The sequence below is a fragment of the Chiloscyllium plagiosum genome, unplaced genomic scaffold (genome assembly GCF_037043375.1).
Source record: "Chiloscyllium plagiosum isolate Xiang-an unplaced genomic scaffold, Cpla_swu_hap1 HiC_scaffold_18, whole genome shotgun sequence".
Classification (NCBI taxonomy): Eukaryota; Metazoa; Chordata; class Chondrichthyes; order Orectolobiformes; family Hemiscylliidae; genus Chiloscyllium; species Chiloscyllium plagiosum.
In genome coordinates, this window is record NW_028270156.1 from 40327124 (window position 1) to 40348404 (window position 21281).

At 39.0% G+C, this 21281-nt stretch overlaps 1 protein-coding gene across 3 annotated transcripts in view; it reads left to right on the forward strand.

Annotated features, from left to right (window-relative positions):
* Positions 1–21281, forward strand: part of rras2 (RAS related 2) — a 95559-nt gene that overhangs the window by 70740 nt on the left and 3538 nt on the right. For all 3 annotated transcript variants that reach the window (XM_043705818.2, XM_043705819.2, XM_043705820.2), the window contains exons 2-5: positions 5388–5475; positions 8039–8141; positions 8862–8970; positions 15257–15375. In XM_043705818.2, coding sequence (XP_043561753.1) covers positions 5388–5475; positions 8039–8141; positions 8862–8970; positions 15257–15375 — 419 coding nt within the window. The remainder of the gene's footprint in view (positions 1–5387; positions 5476–8038; positions 8142–8861; positions 8971–15256; positions 15376–21281) is intronic.

Below are 21281 nucleotides of genomic sequence, written 5' to 3' on the forward strand. Positions count from 1 at the left end.
CTATGGGGAGAGGCTGAACAGGCTGGGGCTATTTTCCCTGGAGTGTCGGAGTTGAGGGGTGACCTTATAGAGGTTTACAAAATTGAGAACGATGGACAGGATAAATAGACAAAGTCTTTTCTCTGGGGTCGGGGAGTCGAGAACCAGAGGGCATAGGTTGAGAGTAAGAGAGGAAAGATATAAAAGAGACCTAAGGGGCAACTTTTTCATGCAGTTGGTGGTACGTGCATGGAACGAGCTGCCAGAGGAAGTGGTGGAGGCTGGTACAATTGCAACATTTAAAAGGCATTTGGATGGGTATATGAATAGGAAGGGTTTGGAGGGATATGGGCCAGGTGCTGGCAGATGGGATCTTCCAGCAGTTCTGGTCATCCTGTGATTTTCCATCACGAACGTAGACAATCCTATTTACATATTACCATTAACCTTTTACAACCTTCTGGCCATTCTTTCACCAATCAGTGTTGCATCCTTGTCTTCAGTGCATTGCCAGTGCTGGACTCAGTGATCTCAAATGTGTCTCAACTACCATCTCCATTCGCTCCTGTTTTTTCTTAAAACTACATTGTGGCATGTCTACTTAAAAAAAATAATAATTATTATCAATAACAATTTAGATGTGTTTTGAGACCCTTGTGTGACTATCACAACCTGCGGTGGAACTTGACCTCTGAGCTTCCTGCCTGTGGTAGGGACTCTGCTACTGTGTCACACACCCCTTTCTAAATTAAAGATTTCTTAACAATGTCCCAACAGTATTTGAAAATTGAAGCTTTTCATCACTAAGTTTATGTACATTTTTAACTAAAAATAAACCTTATTAGTCACACAGATGAAGTGAAATCCCTTCATCAATTTAAGATGTGCCTATTTCTAAGGCTCCCTCACTCCTTCAACATAACACGGAGTGTTATGCTACCACCCGAGCTGTAAATTTCCCTCTTGTTTTAAATCTGAAAATGAGCAGACTGCGCTATCACTTTCTGGATAGCTGTATCTATCTCCTGTCATAGAGTGGATGTTGAGAACGTTTCTACTGGTAGGAGAGACTAGGATCTGAGGTTACAGCCTCTGAGTGAAAGGACAATCCTTCAGAGGTGGTGCATCTGTGGATCTCATTGTTTCCACAGCTTTCTGTAGTAAAGTTATTGACTGTATTTAAGACAGTGATAGCTGCTTGATTAGTAGGGCAACCGAGGGTTATGGGGAGAAGGAAGGAGATTGAAGTTGAGAAAGCTATCAACCATGATTGAATGGTGGAGCAGACTTGTAGAGCCAAATGGTCCAGAACGACTATATCTTCTGGCCTTATAAACCATTGAGATGAGTTAGTTGCTTCTGTTTGACACACACAATGGTTGTGCCTCTGTATAGTTTAATGACTAATTTGTCCTGTTGTTTCAGGGTTGACACTTCAAAGGAATAGAAGGTCAAGGTAGTTGATGTGACTCTTCATTCTTTGTCCAGAATAACAGATTACGCCAATTTTGGTGTCTATATCATTAGCTCATTTGGGATTCCTTCTACAGTGTGGATTGTTGGATCATCTGTCTCCTTGCTTCCCCATTGTTCTAAGTAATTTCCACTATTTGATTACTGTGTCAATTAGGGTATATCACTTGATGTGATCAACTTGCTGAGTATTATTCATTAACCTATTTTCTCATCAAGCTGTTCAGAGATGTTATTACACGTCTGGAGTAGATAGGATTTGAATCAGAGTCTCTTGATCTGGGGTGGGGACACTACTGAGGCTTCACTAACTAAGTTTAAAACTAGTTTAATATCATGTGTACCGTCTGCACTTGAGGTGGTACACATGATATTAGTTATTGATGTTAACAAGTCAAAGAACCTCCTTTTTGCTTGGCATGTCCAATATTTCTGAATTTAAGAAATTAATAGATTTGCTACTACTGAGAAAATAAGGTCAATGTATCATTAATTTTGAAAGTATTTCAGCAAACATTAGGAATTACCTTAATGTCTTAAATGTGGGTAATAAAGCACAACATTGCTTTCATTATATTGCAAGTGTAGAGTTGTTTGAAGTACATGTCTTGTGCTTGCTCTAAGAAAGATATTGCTGGAGAATGGGACTCTTAACAGCTTAAGGAACCGGTATTTGCAACAAGCAATATCAACAATTCTGGTATGACTCAACAAATGTCTGTATTTAAAGCTGCCTCTGCATTGCCAAAAATGTGCAGACACCATGCACCAGCATAACATTCATTTTCTCACTATCAAAAATGCTATCATTCCTTCACTTCAGTTCAAACTAGGAATGCTTTGTACACAGACCAATATCCACCCCCGTTGAAACTAGAGTGGATTAAGACTGTTTTTAGTGTTTGTTTATAGGCACTTATGGTGAGGCAAGTATGATCATTTCGGTTTGGGCTGATTTTTTTCTATTCATTCATGGGATGTGTGGATCAATGACTGACTAGATTTATTGCCCACAATCAAGTTAAGAGCCAACTGTATTGCTGTAGGTCTGGAGTCATGTGTAGTGTAGAATCCTAGAATTCCTACAGTGTGGAACCAGGCCATTCAGCCCTTCAAGTCCACACTGACCCTCCAAAGCGCATCCACCCTCCCTCGTATAAGGGTAGCTGTTTCCTTTGCTAACTTTGGTGGGTTTTTCTTTGACAACGGCAATGATTACATTATTGAACTGTTATTTCTAGATTATTACTGAATTCATATCTCACGATCTGTTCTCGTGGGATTTGAACCCAGGTCTTCAGAACACTATCTGGTTTTATGGATTAGTAGCCTAGCGATAATACCACAATGCCATTGTTTACCCCTAATTTGAGTCCAGATCTCAATAGTACCAGTATATAGGCGCTGTACTGTTTAGTTCTCCAAAGTATTCATTCCAGATTTGTCAAAGGATAATAGACTGTGAGAATGTGTATAGGCTGCACACTGGTTGTTGGGGGAGCGTGGCATTTCCCAGCACATGATAACTGTAGTTCAGTTGATAGCTCACCTGTCTGAGTGAACAGAGGTTTGGATATCTCTGATATTGAATGAAAACCCAAGAAGTTTCATTGGCTCATAATTCATCTTCATAAATGAGCTATAACCAGAAATGTTTTTCTAAGTTATTGGTGATTTAGTTTAAATACGTTTTCTTGGAAGTGTAGGTTGGCTTATTACATTTTCTTTGCATAGAATTGCTATTGACTGTGTATAATTAAGTAGTCAATAGACATTCCAGTTATTATGTAGCTATGATAAAATGGGCTCTATCAGGCGAAGGTCCACAGCCAGTGCGGAGAGAGGGGGAAGAATCTTCGCCCTCTGTTGTATTCTAAATTAATTATATGGTGTAATTCACTTGCCTTTTTCAATTTCATATATGGAATGTAGGTGCTCCTGGCAAGGGCAGCATTTGTTGACCATCCCTAATTGCCCTTGAAGATGATGGTGAGCTGCTGCTTTTTACCACTGTGCCATTATGCAGTAAGTTCCAGAATTTTAACCAAGTGACACTGGAGGAATAGCAATATATCTCCCAGTTAGGAAAGGGTGCTCCTTGGGGAGGAACTTGCAGGTGGTGCTGTTTCCAAATATCTGTTGTCCTTGTCCTTCTCGATGGTAGAGGTTGCATGTTTGGAAGGTGCTGACCTTATAATGAGATTGATAATATTTTAATATGTGCTTTGCCGACTTGGAGCTTCTATCACTTAAAAGCCAATTTACTTTTTATTTGTTCATACTGTATCTAAACTGCCGCAAGTTTGTGAAGCCTGAATTTAAATTACATTCTAAGTTAGAATGTGACTAAATGGTAAAACAATGTATGGCGTAAGAAAAAAAAACATTGAGAGCTGATGGCTGATCGTTGAAGAGTCATGTTTTTTGCTCATGTTGAGGAAAGGTTGGTGCTGGTGTCCCATAAATGTGAGTGATGCCTCTATTTTTGAGTTAAGGGTCCAAGATACAACTTCGGCTTGTGCCTAAGGAATATGATATTGGAGCTTCCTTAAAGATACAAAGTGAGAAGCTTAATAATCTGAAAGGAGTTTTGTGACTTTTCGGACTCGTCAGGTAACAAACAGAATTTGATGTGGACAGTTGTGATCTGCACTTGGAGAAAGATTTGCATTTATATGGTGCTTATGACAACATTGAACATTTCAAAGAATTTCACGACTACTTAAATAATTTTGAAGTGAAGTCACTGTTGTAAAATAAAAAATGTGGTAAATAGTTGGCACACTGCAGCTCCAATGACAGCAACATGGTAATGTCCAGATAATATGTTTATGTTGAAATGAAGGATAAATATTGACCAGGACACTCAAGAATAACCCTTTTTTATTGGAAAAAAACTTGGGTCATCACTGGAGAGAGCAAATCTCTGTTTAATACTCCATCTGAAAGATGGCAGGTTTGATGGTGCAGCATCCACTCAGGTACTGGGAGTACAAAGTCGGAGCCTTGACTTTTTTGTATGTAATCCTTGAAGTGGAATAAACCACAATAAATTAAAACTGAAACTCCAGTGAAGTAATGAAAGGAGTGTTGCACTGTTGGGAGCCTCATCTTTCAGATGAACATGTAAATGGAAGCCCTGTCTACCACCTCTGGTGGTAGTAAGAGATCTCATAACTCTATTTCAAAAAGCAGGGAGGTTATCCCCAATGTTCTGGACAATTTCACAAAAACCAATTACTTGACTTTGTGGGAGTTTATGGATATAACTGCCTGCTGCATTTCCTACATTCTGATCGAAATGAATATTTCAAACATGCTTTGGTTGTAAAGTACCTTGGGACACCCTATGGTCACAAAAGGCGCTGCAGCATAGAAATGAGAAGTCTCTTTTTGAGGTAGGGAAAGCCAAGAAGATTTCATTTCCTATCCATAAATTATGGTTTATTGTTTGGAATTTGGCCCAAAAAGGGCTCTAGCAACTTGATTTTTTCAACAGTGTTTAAGAATTAATATAAATCAAGTGTTCCGAGTAGTTTTGACATGAAGATATTTGATTTTAAAATATCCATTGATAGGAAAAGCAGATTGAGAGAAATTTGATATACATGGAGTTGGTCTGTTTAATGGGGATTTGGTTAAGGTGAGCGCTTGAATTTTTGATTACTGTTGGAAAACAATTACGTGCTAAGTAGAAGGGATTTTGGGGAATTGACAAAAGAATGCGAGTGGAAATGAGAGAATTGCAGCTCTTGGAAAGGTAGTATACTTCCGTGCTGTATCAATCTGCAATGCATTTAGCTTAATAGCTGCCTCGGATTATCAGTACGTACAATTCTCTACAAGTGAACATAAAATTGTACTAAAATGGGTTTGGGGGGGGGTCAATGGACTTTTGAAGGAAACAATTTTCTCATCTTATTACTGTTTTACAGTCTTACTTTGTAACAGATTATGACCCAACAATTGAAGATTCCTATACCAAGCAATGTGTTATTGATGACAGAGCAGCAAGATTGGACAGTAAGTAATCTGAAATTCGTTTGACCGTGTGCTTTCATGTTTTTTGGGCAGACTATGACATGGGTATCCTTGTACAAGATTGGGGTGATCCCTGAATTTAAACCATGCTTGAATAATTATTTGGAAACCATAGGCTGGATTTTCCAAGCGGTTATTCCTGTCCCTTTGGTATACAAAAGGAGAGAGCTCCGTGTTTCTGAGAAGAATCTCTGATTGTGGCCCTTAAGAAATGTGGAGTAGAGTTACATTCTGACAGATTTTTCATAGTGCCAGACTGTTCAGGAAAACAACCTATGCCCTGAAGCGATCAGTTGTCATATTCTTGAATTTCAAGGTCCAGAATTGCAGGCAATCACTTTGCTTGCTGCTGGCACATGACATGTTAAAAAAAAAAAGTGGGCATGTGGGGGATTGCAAAGTTTCAAGGGAGCTTGGTGCATCATGCAGTATTTAGGGTAGGGGCAGGTTCAGGGGGATGTTGGGTTTGGGGTGGACTAGTGATGGGAGAGTGTGGAGGGAGTTGGGGGGGTGGATGAAGAGGGTTTGGTCAGGTCAGGGCTGGGCAGGTGTAAATAGTCCTGAGTAGGGGTGTAATTGGGCAATTTGAATAGTTGTCAGGAGTTGGACCATGTATTTAAGTGCAACCTTTCCGAACAAACTATTTATTCTATTTCGTCAGAACTCACTGAATTCTCTAATTTAAATTGAGACTTTTGGAGGGTTTCGGGCATAGGGTAATTGCCCAGTGGAATCTTCAATTTTCCCTGAGTCTGCTAGATTGGCAATCCCACAGGGTCCCTGTGCAACTTCCATCTATACTGGAATGAATTGTCTGGCCATTCGAAAATCCAGGCACTGCACTATGTAGTTTTGGCCCTTTTTAGATTAGAGAATCTGGTTTTGAATGAAAAATAGACTTGACTCCAACTTCAGTGCCAACTATGAAGTTTTACTAACTGTAACACATGGCTAGTTTTATATTGTTCAGAGATGCAATCTGCTTATTCATATTAGAATTTTCATAATTATGCTGGTATGAAATAATTGAGACTAATTACATTTCAATAAAATAGTATTGATTTATGATCTGCATTAAAGGCAAACTTGATGATCATAGTCATAAGAGGTCTACAGCACTGGAAAAAAGACCCTTTGGTCTATGATGTCCGTGTTGGTCCAAAACAGCCACCTAACTATTGTGAGCCCATTCTTCGGTACTTTACTCGTAGCCTTGTGTGACTTGGAATTGCAGTGTACATTTAAACATTTCTTAAATGTTATGAGGGTTCTTGTCTCTCTCTCCCTTACAGGCAGAGAATTCCAGATTCCTACATGAAAACATTTTTTCTCACATCTCCACTAAACCTTCAACCCTTTAGCTTAAATCTCTGCCCCCTTCCTCAAACAGAAAAGCTTGTTCCTATCTATTGTCTTATGACCTTCATAAATTTTATATACGTCAATCATATTCCCTCTCAATTTCCTCTGCTCTAAGAAAAACAAGCCCAACCTGTCCAATCTCTCTTTGTCACTCAAGCAGCCCAAGTAACGTGCTGCTAGATCTCCAGTGCTATCAAACCTTCCTATAATATGAATTCCAGAACTCTTAACAGCAACCTAAATAATGTTTTATGCTATTCCCAGCATAACCTCCTTAGTTTCAAACTTTATGCCTCAACTAATAAAGGCAGGTATCCCATATACCACCTTGACCACTTTATCCACCTATCTCAATACCTTTTAATTGACCAGTGTACATGCACGCAAGTGCCTCTCTGACCCTTGGTGCTTTCCAGAGTCGTCCTGTTGATCATGTATTTCTTTGCCTTGTTTGTTCTGCCTCCGTGCATCACCTAATTTATCAGGATTGAATTCCATTTGCCACTGACCAGCCTCTTCCCAAACGTTGCTGTGATGGTAAACTGTATTACGTATGAACTTACTGTTTAACCTTCAAGTCTAAGTCATTTATATAAACCACAAACAGCAACAATAATGCCAATCTTGTGATAAGAATTTAATTAACTCGTGTGCTGTTGGTTTCAATTAATGGCCAAAATAAAAGAACATTTTGACTTTCAATTAATTTTGCCTGCATTTATTTTAATAATAAATAGTTGATGACTTAAAAAGCAAAAGGAAGTTATTTAGTATATCAAGCTAAATGTTGGTCCAATTTCTGTTGATCTTAGAACTCCAAAAGGATCTGGTTTGCCAACATTTGATTAGTTCAAACTGCAGGACTACTTTTTGAAAAAAAAATGTGAAATTTGCCTGTGAAGATGGTTGTGCAATTATATTTTAAAAATCTGCCATTTCCCCAACACATTTCTGCTCTTTTGCATGGCACTTAAAGTCTGAATGCTTATGGTTTTGCAAATTGACATTTGCATTCTGGCATCTGACATGATGTCTGATGTAAGTACCGTTAACTAATTCTTTTCGCGAAAATGCAGTAGTTAATCTTTTTTTTGTGCAATGCAACTCTGTTACTTAGTCGATATTTCCTGTAACCTGCTTTGTTGAATCATTCATAATGTGGAATTTTTATTTTGCCATCTAGTTTTAGATACAGCAGGACAAGAGGAGTTTGGAGCCATGCGTGAGCAATATATGAGAACAGGGGAAGGTTTTCTGCTCGTCTTCTCTGTCACTGATAGAGGAAGGTATGCTTAAAAACAAGACCAAGGAGAAAGTTTGCAATGCTGTGTTTACTGTGGAGTGGAAAGTCTCGTTTTCACTGTTCGTAAGTGACAGTGCGTTTGCTTTTTGTGGTTATTTAGCGAATAATTGACTTTTTGAGCTGTTAACTAACCTTTCAGGTTAATATAAGAATGGGTCTGAAGATCATGTTGCCTGCTTAATGTGTTGGTTAAAGATATCATCTCATTGTAAACAAATTGGGAAGCAGAGGAGGAGAATCAAGTTGTCATGTTTGACCAAAGAACGAACAACTTGGGTAGACAGAAACTAGGTGCTGCTGAGAGAGTTTGAGGAGTTGGGGTTCAAATTAAAATTGGGATGTATTACTCTATTTAAATGGTGCTCGGTGATTTCCAAGAGGATTTGAGTGAAATGTTATAATTAATTTGTTGTACATCGATATTGCATTGGATGTGATAACTACATTTGCTCATTTATATGGATCAAATGTGAAGTGTGTAATTTTTTAAAATAAATGCTTGGTAACTGATGAGCATTCATAACTATTCATCTTTACTTGATTTGTTACATTTTTAATTGGATTTTACTTGAACCCAAATAATGGTTGTGAAGCGAAACATAATTCTTCAACTTATGTGCAGTGTTTCACTATTCAGTTCAGTGAATTGAGACTTTGATTAGGGGGCACTGTACAAGTTATGCAATCTTCTTTTCATTTACAGCTTTGAAGAAATTTACAAGTTCCAAAGACAGATCCTTCGAGTAAAAGATCGTGATGAATTCCCTATGATCCTAGTGGGTAACAAAGCTGACCTGGAACATCAAAGGCAGGTGAGCGCTCTGAAGTGACATTTTTGAACTTTACTGTCTCTGTTCACATGAAAGAATCCTGATAAATGCAAGTTCTGCAAATCCTGGGGTTTTTGATTTTAATGGCTCACTCATGTGTGGCCTCCTGATGTGTCCTGAAATGTCAGAATGAATATAGCCTGTTTTGTTTAAAATAGCAAATCCTTTTGGCAACAAGCATTACAAATGCACCTTTTTATGATCGTCATCTTAAATTTTGAACTTTGGTCAAAGTAACTAAAATTCATTTTTGAGAATGCTGAAGCTTTTTAATGTTAACTTTCCCTGCCTCCATACAGAACTCTTGCATTATAAATTTAGTTCTGATAATAAATATGGGATTGTGGTCTTCATAAATTAAAGGGTGGAGTACAAAATCAGCAAAGTTATGCTCAACCTTTCGATTAGGCTACAGTTAGATTTTTGTGTCCAACTCTGGTTGCATAATTGCTGAAGAATGTAAGCATGCTGGAGAGGTTGAAGAGAGTTATTTCCAGATATTTCCAGGAGTGAGGGATTGTAGCTGCAAGGAAAAACTGGAGAAACTCTGGTTCGTGTCCTTGGCCCAAAAGAGGTTTTAATAGAGATTTGGTAGAGTTGTACTAAATTGTGAGAGGCTCGGCAAGATGGACAAGCAAAAAGATGTTTCCATTATCTGATGATGGTACCATGCCCTGGGATGGATAGTCTTTAAAGTTTTGTGCAAGTGACACAGTGGGAGAATAAGTGCCAAAACCCCAATGCTATCAGTGCCACTGACATGGAACATTGTGCCTACAATGATGGTTAAACTAGAGGTGATTTCAAAAGAAATTGGATTGCTTGGAATCTCTATTCTGTTTTCAGTCCTAAGCAGTTTAAATGACTTCCTTTGATGCTATTTGTTGTTTTCTAATTTGTGGGGGAGTTCTATGATAGATTATTAAAAAAACCACTTGGAAAACATCAATGAACTTTCAGCAAAAACCGAAAGAATTGCAGTTGCTGTAAATCCAAAACACAAACAAGTTGCTGGAAGAGCTCAGCAGGTCTGTCAACCTCTGTGAAGAGAAATCAGAGTTAATGTTTTGGGTCCAGTGACACTTTGTCCAAACCTTCTCTGAACATCTTGTGTTGTCAAGAGCTGAAAATAACTTTGTGCAGAAAATAACTTTGTTCTGGACAGCTAATTGAAAGCTTTAGTTGGTGTTTGTTCGTCTAAATCATGGTTTTGGAGTTTCTGACTCTGTCAACAATGATGAAAATTTAAAATAGTAAAGTTATAAATGTGTGTTTCTGAACAAATATGAAGCTTTATAAATGTATATGCTTTGCCACTTTGTATATTTTGAGGAATATGTATTTATGGATTTGAAATATTCATTGTACAACTTGTAATAGTGTTTTGATTTTTTGTAACCCCTGCATATCTCTTGCTGTGCTATATTTCCCAGTGTTTAATTTTAAATCTATAATTATTGTTGTAAAATGTCTTGGTAATTTCATGTAATTGAGCAGTGTAAGTGATTTAAAAATACAATGGATAAAAAATTACTTTCAAAAGCAGGAAGTGGCGCTACCTTCGATGGAAAAACACAATGTTCTAGGTGCATGACGTTTCATAATTTAAACCTGTTGCAGTCTGAAATATTAATTGCTTTTCTTTGTTCATTTAGTTTGTGCTGCAAGCTATGCTTTTAGCTTACTGCATGTCAAGGAGAATAATATGACGCCACAGTTGAAATCACTGTCAAAAGTAAAATTGAAGTCCTATTGTGCTTCTGAAATTAATTGGAGCTAAAATAGTTCTGTTCAAAATTACATGACGTTTAGTTTGAAAGCCTTGGCTGTTGCAGTAACGAGCTCCACAATCTCACCACCGTGGTTAAGAGATTTCATCTGAATTCCTGTTTTTATTTATTGATTATCTCATTGGCAACCTCCTTGTTTTGTTCCCCCAGAAGGAACACTTTTCTGTCTGTTTGATCAATCAAAGTAGTTCAGAAATTTAAAGGCTGTGTTTGATCATTCTTCATTCTTTACATTTCAAAAGACAGGAACCCATCCTCTTTAATCACTGCTAATTGATAAACTCCAATTTTTGGTTTAATTGTCAATCTTTTGGATCCTTTTCAGAGCTTCTCTTTTGTGTAGAGTAACTCCATGCCTTTTCTAACCTAAGTACCATAATTTGTTTACTTCTCCGTTCTCTCTCTCTAAATATATATCCTTGTTTTCTTTTATGGCCTTGTTCACCTGTCTGACTACTTTTTAATATTTTAGGTATTTGTAAGCCCAAGTGCCTTTGTTCCATTACACTATTTAAATTAATTCTATTCAATGGAAATATACACCCTGATTTTTCATGTCTCCCATTTACTTGTTTCTTGTAAAGAAAAGAATATGTTGGAGGTGAACATGGCTGGCTAGGGCAAGATGTATAACTCATTCTCTGATTCTCTAGAGAAGATGTCAAGTTGCCTTCTTGGTGTCCAAGAACACTACTTCGACTGGGACAACACATCTATCCTCAGACAGGCTAAACAGAGACACGGACAGAATTCCTACAGACCTGGCATTCAAACTGGAACTCCATCAATAAACATGTTGATTTGGACCCCATTTACCAACCTGTGAGAATAAGAACCAGAAATGATATCACCCACCTGAACAGACCAAGACACACATAGAAAGCGGGACAGCATACCAGCACTTCATTGGAGGCTCACTGATGTTACCTAGCGTGATGATAAAATGTCTGAAAACAAACTTGCCAGCTCAGCGAGGAAACTTACAATCTGAACTACAAACCTCCAAAATTGTGAAGAGTTCCAGGATTTTGACCCAATGGCAGTGAAGGACTGGTGATTATAGATCTAAGTCAGGATGTTATGTGGCCTGTTAGCTGGTGATGGTGTTCCCATGGATCTGCTGCCCTTGTCTTGCAAGATGGTTGAGATTATAGGTTTGGAAGTTGTTGAAGGAGCTTGGATGAGTTACTGCAGTACATCTTATTGCTGGTACACACTGCTGTAGATGTGTGTTGGTGATAAAGAGAGTCCGTCTTAAACACCAGTGGATGGGATGCCAGTCGAGCAGACTGCTTTGTCCTGGATGGTGCTAAATTGCTTGAGTGTTTTTGGGGATGTGAGGGGGTAATATTCTATCACAGTTCTAACGTGTGCCTTGTCGGTGGTGCACAGGCATCTGTGATGAATGAAGTGAGTTAATTGCTGCAGAATTCCAAGCTTTAGTAGTTGCAGTGTTTATAAACCAATTAGATTTCTGGTCAACTGTAATCTGTGTTGGTGTAAGATTCAGCAATAGCAATATCATTAAATGTCCAGGGCAGTAGTTGGATTTAGTCATTGCTTGGCACTGTATGGCATTAATGTTGCTGCTTATCAGCCCAAGTCTGGATATTGTCCAAATTTTAATGGACATAACACAGCTTCAATATCTGAGGAGTTAACATGGTGCTGAACAATTGTCAGTGGGCTTTTTATGTCTGAGCTTGTGAAGAGTGAAAGAATATAGCTATATCTCCTGTCATTGTTCTGAACTGTAGTGTGCATAGGCCTAATATGCTCAATCTTTCCTCATAAGACAAACCTTTCCTCTCTTGAATTAATTTTGTGAACTTTCCCAAATGCATTTATATTCTTCTTTAAAACAAGGAGGCCCAAACTGTATGCAATACTTGAGATGTAGTCTCACCAGTAGGCACTGTTGTCACATCTGCACCCAGGTTGATGGTTGAGGTCAAGTAGTTTTTGGTTCTTTCAGCACATGCCACAAACCTAGACTAACAGCTGTGAACTGTCGGTCTTGGTGAGCTTGATCAATAATAGTACCACCCATCTAGAGTGCATTGTGCACCCTTGCTACCCTTTATTGCTTCTTCGCAGTTGTTGACCAAAATGGGGAGAACTGATTCATCAGCTGAAGAGTTTGGAGAGTGGTTAATGTGGTATTCACTAAATTGTCAATTTTTGATCTAATTCCATGAGCCTTCCTGGGGTACAGAGTCGATATGAAGGAATCCCACTGCACTTCATCTCAGCTGTATACCACTTAGAATCAACCCAATATAGATGATTGCAGTCAGTGGGACAGACATACCCAGGAATGGTGATAGTGGTACCTGAGACATAGTTAGTCATTCTCACAGTATCATACCTTATAGACCGACCAAGTCAGACTTGATTTAGTCTCAGAGTTTTGCAGTTTTAGCACAAACCCCCAGGTGTTGATAACGAGAACTTAACTGGGTTGACAGGCATGGGCTTACCAGTTGCAGATTTTCTTCTGTAAAGAATGTGAATAATATTAGCATTGAATATTAATCCCACTTACCTTTCTTATGGCCATTCTGCAAGTTTGTAAATGTCTCCTTGTAATTTATTGCACTCCTCGGTTTTGATTATTTCCATCGATTTTGTCATGTACAAACTTGAAATTGTTGATTCTAAAATTATCAGCACTGATGCTTAAAGACAGCTGGTTATCTGTCCTGTCTTTTATCACCCGACCTTATGCATTTGTCTGTTATATTGCAACTTATTGAGATTTTCACAAAGTCTTCAATAAATTACATTTACTGCATTACTCTTTTCTGTCTGTCTTACCTCTTCAAAACAAACTTACTATATTAGTCATATTAAATTTATTTTTGAAATCTATGCTAACCACTCATTAATTTTTTTGGGTTTCTCAATGTTCTAATCTCTCTGCTTTCAGTAGGATTTCATTAATTTTTTGACAAACAGTGTTAAGCTATCTGTCTATAATTTCCTGCTTATAGTTTGTCTTCCTTTTTATCATGTTTCTATAATGTTTGCCATCTGCCAGTCTTGCATTACATCTCTCTACAATAAATAATTTTGAGCCATGATTTGGTGCCAATGCTATCTCCTCCCTAGATTGTGATAGATGAGACTAGAGGTTACTGGTTATGGATGAGACAAGCATGGAGTTTGTGTTGCGACCCAAAAATTGTGGCTTAAGTCTTCTTAGTGTTTAATTGGAAGAAATTAAGACTCATCCAAGCATTTTGGACAAGTATTCTGATAGCAGAGAGAGGATGTATGTGTTATTCTGGAAACAGACCTTGTATGTTTTGATAATGCAACCACGGGACAACTTGTAAATAAAGAAACAGGAACATCATAGATCTTTTATTAACGTTAGAGATAATGTTGTGGATGCAGAAAGTTCCTTTTGGAGATGCTTGAATGCATAGGAGTGAAATCAAGTAAGAAAATTGAAGATAGATGATGCAGTTAACAATCAAAGAAGACGGAGAGGCCCAGATAGATGAGGGAAATTTTGATTATAACGACAGGACTGGACTTTTGAAGCAGTGGCAATTGCATACAGATTGTTTAGAAAAAGAAGCGAAATGACATTAAGAAAGAGCTCCATGTTTGTGAGGAGATACCAATATATACCAGGCATGAAACTTGATCTTTAGAGTCTAGCCATTCCTGAATATTTACTTAACTGCAGCAGAAGCCCCTGTTTTAAATGGATACTTTCGGAGGGTTAAAGGTGTCGGGCAATTGCCCAGCAGAACCTTCAATTGCTAGGCAGTTCCTAGTCAGCTGCATCGAAGATTCTGCAGTGCCCCAGTGTTCAACTCCCATCTATGTTGCAGAAATGACTATCTAACTATCGGAAAATCTAAATCATCGAAGACGCTGTTTATAACTATCGAAGCTTGTATCGTGCTGCAGTGCAAACCTGATGGGAAGGAAATGTTTTTGGAGGAGATTGTTCTGAGGTGGTAATTAGCTTTTTACTTGTATGCTGCTGACTTGTTATCCCTCAACTGAGGAAAAGGTTTTTCTTTTGAAGTAGGATTATCTTGTGGGGAAGCTCATAGATTTGGAACAACTTAGATTTCCAAGGTCAATGCTTGGAATAATTTGTTGTTCACCATACTGCTTATCATGTTGTTATTCCACATAAAAACACTTTCTTCTCAAAGCTTAAATCTATGTTTCCTCAATTTGATCTTTTTAAACAAATGTTAATGGAACAAATGTTTCCAATCTGTCTAATGTGGGACTCGAGTTATTGAAATTTTAACAGCTTTTTACATGGGAAAGGCTGGCAAAGCAGTATTGTTCACCATGACTGGCTTGATTGAATTTTATTCCAGGATTTAGGTCCAAACGTTCTCAAATGGTCTTGTACCACCCTTCTCCAGTGTATTTTCTTAATGCAACTTGTGCAAAATGCTTCAATACAGAATACATGTAATTTTTTTTTTATTTTCATTCTACAGGTGACATCAGAAGAAGGGCAGCAACTTGCAAGGCAGCTCAAAGTAACATACATGGAGGCTTCAGCCAAAATTCGATTGAATGTAGACCAAGCTTTTCATGAACTAGTCCGAGTTATAAGGTGGGAATAGTTAGCTCCTAATAGTTTATTATCTTGCTTCAGGAGTGACTGCAGTGAAGTTTGCAGATTTGCATTGGAAATTGAATGTCAGATTAGATTTAGAATTCTCCTTCAAATTTCTGCGATTATAGGACTGAAGTTTTATTTTAAAAACCTTGGATATAAAACTGAGTACCTCCAGTTATTTCCTTGAATGGGAGGGATTTGTTAGAAGTTGCAAGTGCAGCAACAATGCAATTCAAAATTTTACTTAATGAGGATTTTTAAAATTTTGTCAAATGATAAATAGTGGTAGAAAAGATTGGGGGAACAAAGATTGATCGTTGAAGGGTGAAAAATAATCAGCTTATTCAAACATCAGTTATTAACTCTTTTCCTTTTGTGTTGAACTTATCAACTTCTTCACTGTTTAAAATTTGAGTGTACTGAGAAGAATTAGTCATTGACAGACAAGCTGTGAATTTTAATGAATGACTTTGTTAACATGCTATGTTTCAATATATTTGACATCAGAAATTACACTGGCTGTCAAAAGTAGAAAGTGTTGGAGAAATCATGTTTAAGGCAGAACTACCTAATTTGAGAAAATGGCCTCATGGATTGCACATCTGTTATCAGGAGGCTTGAGCATAATTGACTTATTGATAAAGTCATTATAGTTTTGCATAATCTGTAGGGGATCACTGTGGACCAATCACAGCACAGGTTGTACCAAGGTTGGGCCTGTAGTAAAGAATGAAGAGAATGTCTTACAAGTTTGGGAGTAATGTGATGGTAAATTTAATCCTACTATTCTGTACTGTACCAAAAATGTAAATGTTTTATTAATCACACAAATTATCATTTTTTTCTATTTTGTACTATTTTCCAGAATAAAGGAAATGTGCAGGATTCTGTTTTAAAAAAAATAATTTGGTTATTGGAAGTAAAGATTTTTTCCATAGTAAAACTGGTTGACGACTAAGTCACTGTGCAGAATTAATCCCAAATTTATGCAATGACACACAGATAAGACAAAACAAATCTGTTGAGATGATAAGGGTTTAAAAAATAAACAAAAGGAGTTTTTTTTTTAAAAAAGGCCCAACAGTCAGTCACAGTATATAGAAAGGACTGTAACTCCTGTATTTTGTTAGGCAGTCTGTAGGACAGGGCCTCCTCCAAACTAGTTTGTTCAGCAATTAAAGCCACACAGCCCATAATCTTATTTCCAAAGTCACTGACGTTTTGTAAACAGTAGATGAACTACAAATAACTTTTAACTCTTACAGCGTCATACAGATGTACAGCAGAAACAGACCCTTCGTCCAACTTGTCCATGCTGACTAGTTATCCTAGATTATTCTAGTACCATTTGCCAGCACTTGGCCCATATCCCTCTAAACCCTCCTTATTTGTATATCCATCCAAATGTCTTTTGACTGTTGTAACTGTACCAGCATCCACCACTTCCTGTGGCAGCTCATTCCATACACACCAATCTCTGCATGAAAAAGTTGCTCCTGAGGTCCCTTGTAAATCTTTCCCTTCTCACCCTAAACTTATGACCTCTTGTTCTGGACTCCGCAACCCAGGGAAAAGATCTTGTCTATTTACCCGATCCATGCCCCTCATGATTTTATATACCTGTATAAGATCGCCCCTCCCAGCCTATTCGGCCTCTCCCAGTAGCTCAAACCTTCTAACCCTGGCAACGTCCTTGTAAATCATTTCTGAACCCTTTCAAGTACCATAGCATTCTTCTTATAGAAGGGAGACTAGAATTGCATGCAATATTCCAAAAGTGGCTCAACAAATGTCCTGTACAGCCACAACATGACCTCCCAACTTCTATATTCAATGCACTAACTAATAGAGGAAAACATATTAAACGATCCAATCTACCCGAGACCACTTTCAAGGAACTGTGAACTTGCACTCCGAGGTGTCTTCATTCAGCAACATTCCCCAGGGCCTTACCACTAAGTGTATAAGTCTTGCCCTGATTAGCCTTTCCAAAATGCAGCACCCTCACATTTATCTAAATTATACTCCATCTGCCACTCCTCAGCCCCTTGGCCTATCTGATCAAAATCCTGTTGTACTCTGAGGTAACCTTCTTCGCTGTCCACTACACCTCTAATTTTAGTGTCCTCTGCAAATTTACTAACTATACCTTTTATGTTCATATCTAAATCATTTATATAAATGACGAAAAGCAGATTATCCTTGTGGCACACTACTGGTCACAGGCCTCCAATCTGAAAGGCAGCCCTCCACCACCCTTTGTCTTCTGTATGCAAATGGCTAGTTCTCTCTGTATCCCATGTGATCTAACCTTGCCAATCATTGTCCCATGAGGAACCTTGTTGAACGCCTTACTGAAGTCCATAAAGATCACATCACTGCTCTGCCCTCATCAATCCTCTGTTTTTCAAAAAACCCAATCAAGTTGGGCAACTTCTTCACACAGAGTGTGGTTAGTTTATGGAATGAGCTGCCAGAGAAAGTGGTGGAGGCTGGTACAATTGCAGCATTTAAGAGGCATTTGGATAGGTTTATAAATAGGAAGGTAAAAGCAATGACTGCAGATGCTGGAAACCAGATTCTGGATTAGAGGTGCTGGAAAAGCACAGCTGTTCAGGAAGGCTTTTCCAGCACCTCTAATACAGATTATGAATAGGAAGGGTTTGGAGGGATATGGGCCAGATGCTGGCAGGTGGGACTAGATTGAGTTGGGATATCTGGTTGGTATGGACGGGTTGGACCAAAGGGTCTGTTTCCATGCTGTACATCTCTATAAGTTAGTGAGGTGTGATTTCACCCACACAAAGCCGTGTTGACTATCCCTAATCAGTCCTTGCCTTTTCCAAATACATGTAAATCCTATACCTCAGGATTCCTTCCAACAACTTGCCCACCCCAGATATCAAGCTCACTGGTTTATAGTTTCCTGGCTTGTCCTTGCCACATTTCTTAAATAATGGCACTACGTTAGCCAACCTCCAGTCTTCCGGCACCTCACCTGTAATTATTGATGATACCAATCTCTCAGTAAGAGGCCCAGCAATCACTTCAGTACCTTCCCACAGCGTTCTAGGTTACACCTGATCAGGTCCTGGGGGTTTATTCACATTTTTATGCTTTTTAAAAACATCCAGCTCCACCACCTCTGTAATATGGACCTTTTTCAAGATGTCACCATGTATTTTCCCACATTCTGTATCTTCCATGTCCTTCTCCATAGTAAACACTGATGCAAAATACTCGTTTAGTATCTTCCCTCCAGTTCCTGTGGCTCCTCACAAAGGTTGCCTTGCTGATCTTTGATGAGCCCTATTCTCTCCCTAGTTACCCTTTAATGTATTTGTAAAAACCCTTTGGATTCTCCTTAACTCTATTTGCCAAAGCTATCTCATGTTCCCTGTTGGCCCTCCCGATTTCCCTTTTAAGCGTAGTGGCTCAGTGGTTAGTACTGGTACTTGCAGCATTAGGGATCCGGGTTCAATTTCAGCCTCGGGCGATTTTGTGTGTGGAGTTTGCACATTGTCCCTGTGTCTGCGTGGGTTTCCTCTGGGTGCTCCAGTTTCCGCCAACAAGCCAAATGATGTCCAGGTTAGGTAAATTGGCCACACTAAATTGCCCATAGTGCTCAGGGATGAGAGGTTTGGTGCATTAAATGGGGGTAAATATAGGATAATGGGGCAGGGGAATGCGTTGGGGGGGGGGGGGGTTACTCTCTGGAGGGCCGTGTGGGCTTGTTGGGCCGAAGGGTCTGTTTCCACACTGTAAGGATTCTAATTCTACTGCCTTTTATACTCTTCTAAGGAGTCACTTAATCTCTACTGTCTATACCTGACGTATGCTTCCTTTTTTTTTCTTAAACAAAACCTCAATTTTTTGAGTCATCCAGCATTCCCTATACCTACCAGCCTTGCCTTTCACCCTAACAGGAATATACTGTCTCTGGACACTCATCATCGCATTTTTGAAGGCTTCCCATTTTCCAGCTGTCCCTTTCCCTGCGAAAGTCTGCACCCAATCAACTTTTGAAAGTTCTTGCCTAATACCATCAAAATTGGCCTTCCTCCAATCTAGAACTTCAACTTTTAGTTCCGGTCTATCCTTTCCCATCACTATTTTGAAACTAATAGAATTATCGTCGCTGGCCCCAAAGTGCTCCCCCACTGACACCTCGGTCACCTGCCCTGCCTTATTTCCCAAGAGTACGTCGAGTTTTGCACCTTCTCTCGTAGGTACATCCACATACTGAATCAGAAAATTGTCTTTTAAACACCTAACACATTCCTCTCCATCTAAACCTTTAAATCCATGGCAGTCCCAGTCTATGTTTTGAAAGTTAAAATCCCCTACCATTGTCACCCTATTATTCTTAAAGGTAACTTAGATCTCATAGAGTCGTAGATATGTACAGCACAGAAACAGACCCTTCAGTCCAACTCGTCCATGCCAGCCAGTTATCCGAACCTAATCTCATCCCAGATGCCTTTTTAAATGCTGCAATTGTACCAGCCTCCTCCACTTTCTCTGGCAGCTCATGCCATACAGGCATCACCCTTTGCGTGAAAAAGTTCCTTTTGGTCACTTTTATATCTTTTTCCCTTCTCATCCTAAATCTATAGGTCTGGACTTCCCCGCCCCAGGGAAAAGACCTTGTGTATTTATTCTATCCATGCCCCTCATGATTTTATAAATCTCTATAAGGTCAGCCCTATTTGTTTCTCAATGTCTGCTGACTACTGGGGTGGGGTCTGTAGCACAATCCAAATAAGGTAATAATCCCTTTCTTATTTCTATGTTTGCACCCAAATAACCTCCCTGTATACATATTCCCAGGAATATCCTCAAATACAGCCATAATGTTATCCCTTACCAAAAACGCCACTCCCCCTCCTTTCTATCTTTCCTATAACCTTTTATATCCTGGAACGTTAAAGTACCAATTCTGTCCATCCCTGAGCCATGTCTCTGCAGTTGCTATGATATCCCAGTCCTACGTCCCTAATCATGCCCTGTGTTTATCTGCGTTCACTGTTAGGCTTCTTGCATTGAAATAAATGCAGTTTAATTTACCTTGCTCTCTGCTTTGTTCCTGCCTGCTCAGACTGTTCGACTTGCTCCTCTTCCCACCTGTAATCATCTCCCGCTGATCTCTTTCCTCGCAATCGCTGAGATCCCATCACCCCCAACTTATTAGTTTAAATCCTCCCAAGCAGCTCGGGCAAATCTCCCTACCAATATATTAGTCCCCTTTCAATTCAGGTGCAATCCATCCATCTTATACAAGTCACATCTGGCCCAGAAGAGAATCCAATAATCCAACAATGTGAACCCTTCTACCCTCCCAGCTCCTCAACCACAAACTCTTCTGCTGTGTTCCTACCCTCACTAGCTTGTAGCACCAGGAGTAATCCATATATTACTATTCTTGAGGGCCTCCTTTTTAAATTCTTGCCTAACTTCCTATATTCTTCCTTCTGAATCTCCTCCTTTTTCCCTTCCTATATCGTTACTTCCAATATGTATAACGGTCTCCTGGTCCCACTTAAATTTTCAGAATATTCTGCACACTCTGAGATATTATTGATCCTGGCACCAGGGAAGCAACATATACCATTCTGACTTTTTGCTGTTGGCCACAAAAATGTGTCTGTTCTCTGACTAGAGTTCCCTATCACAATCAATCACTTGGAACCTGACATACCCTTTGTTATTTTGGAGCCAGTCTGGGTGCCAGAAACTTGGCTGTCTGTGTTGTGTTCTCCTGAGAGTCCATCACCCCCTACGTTTTCTAAAGCAGCGTACTTGTTTGAGAGAGTTCCAAAAAGTTGCATGGTGCATCCTCTTCAGCCCAGAAATTATTTAAACTCATGCATCTCTTCCAGCTTCCTTCACACAGCTGTTTT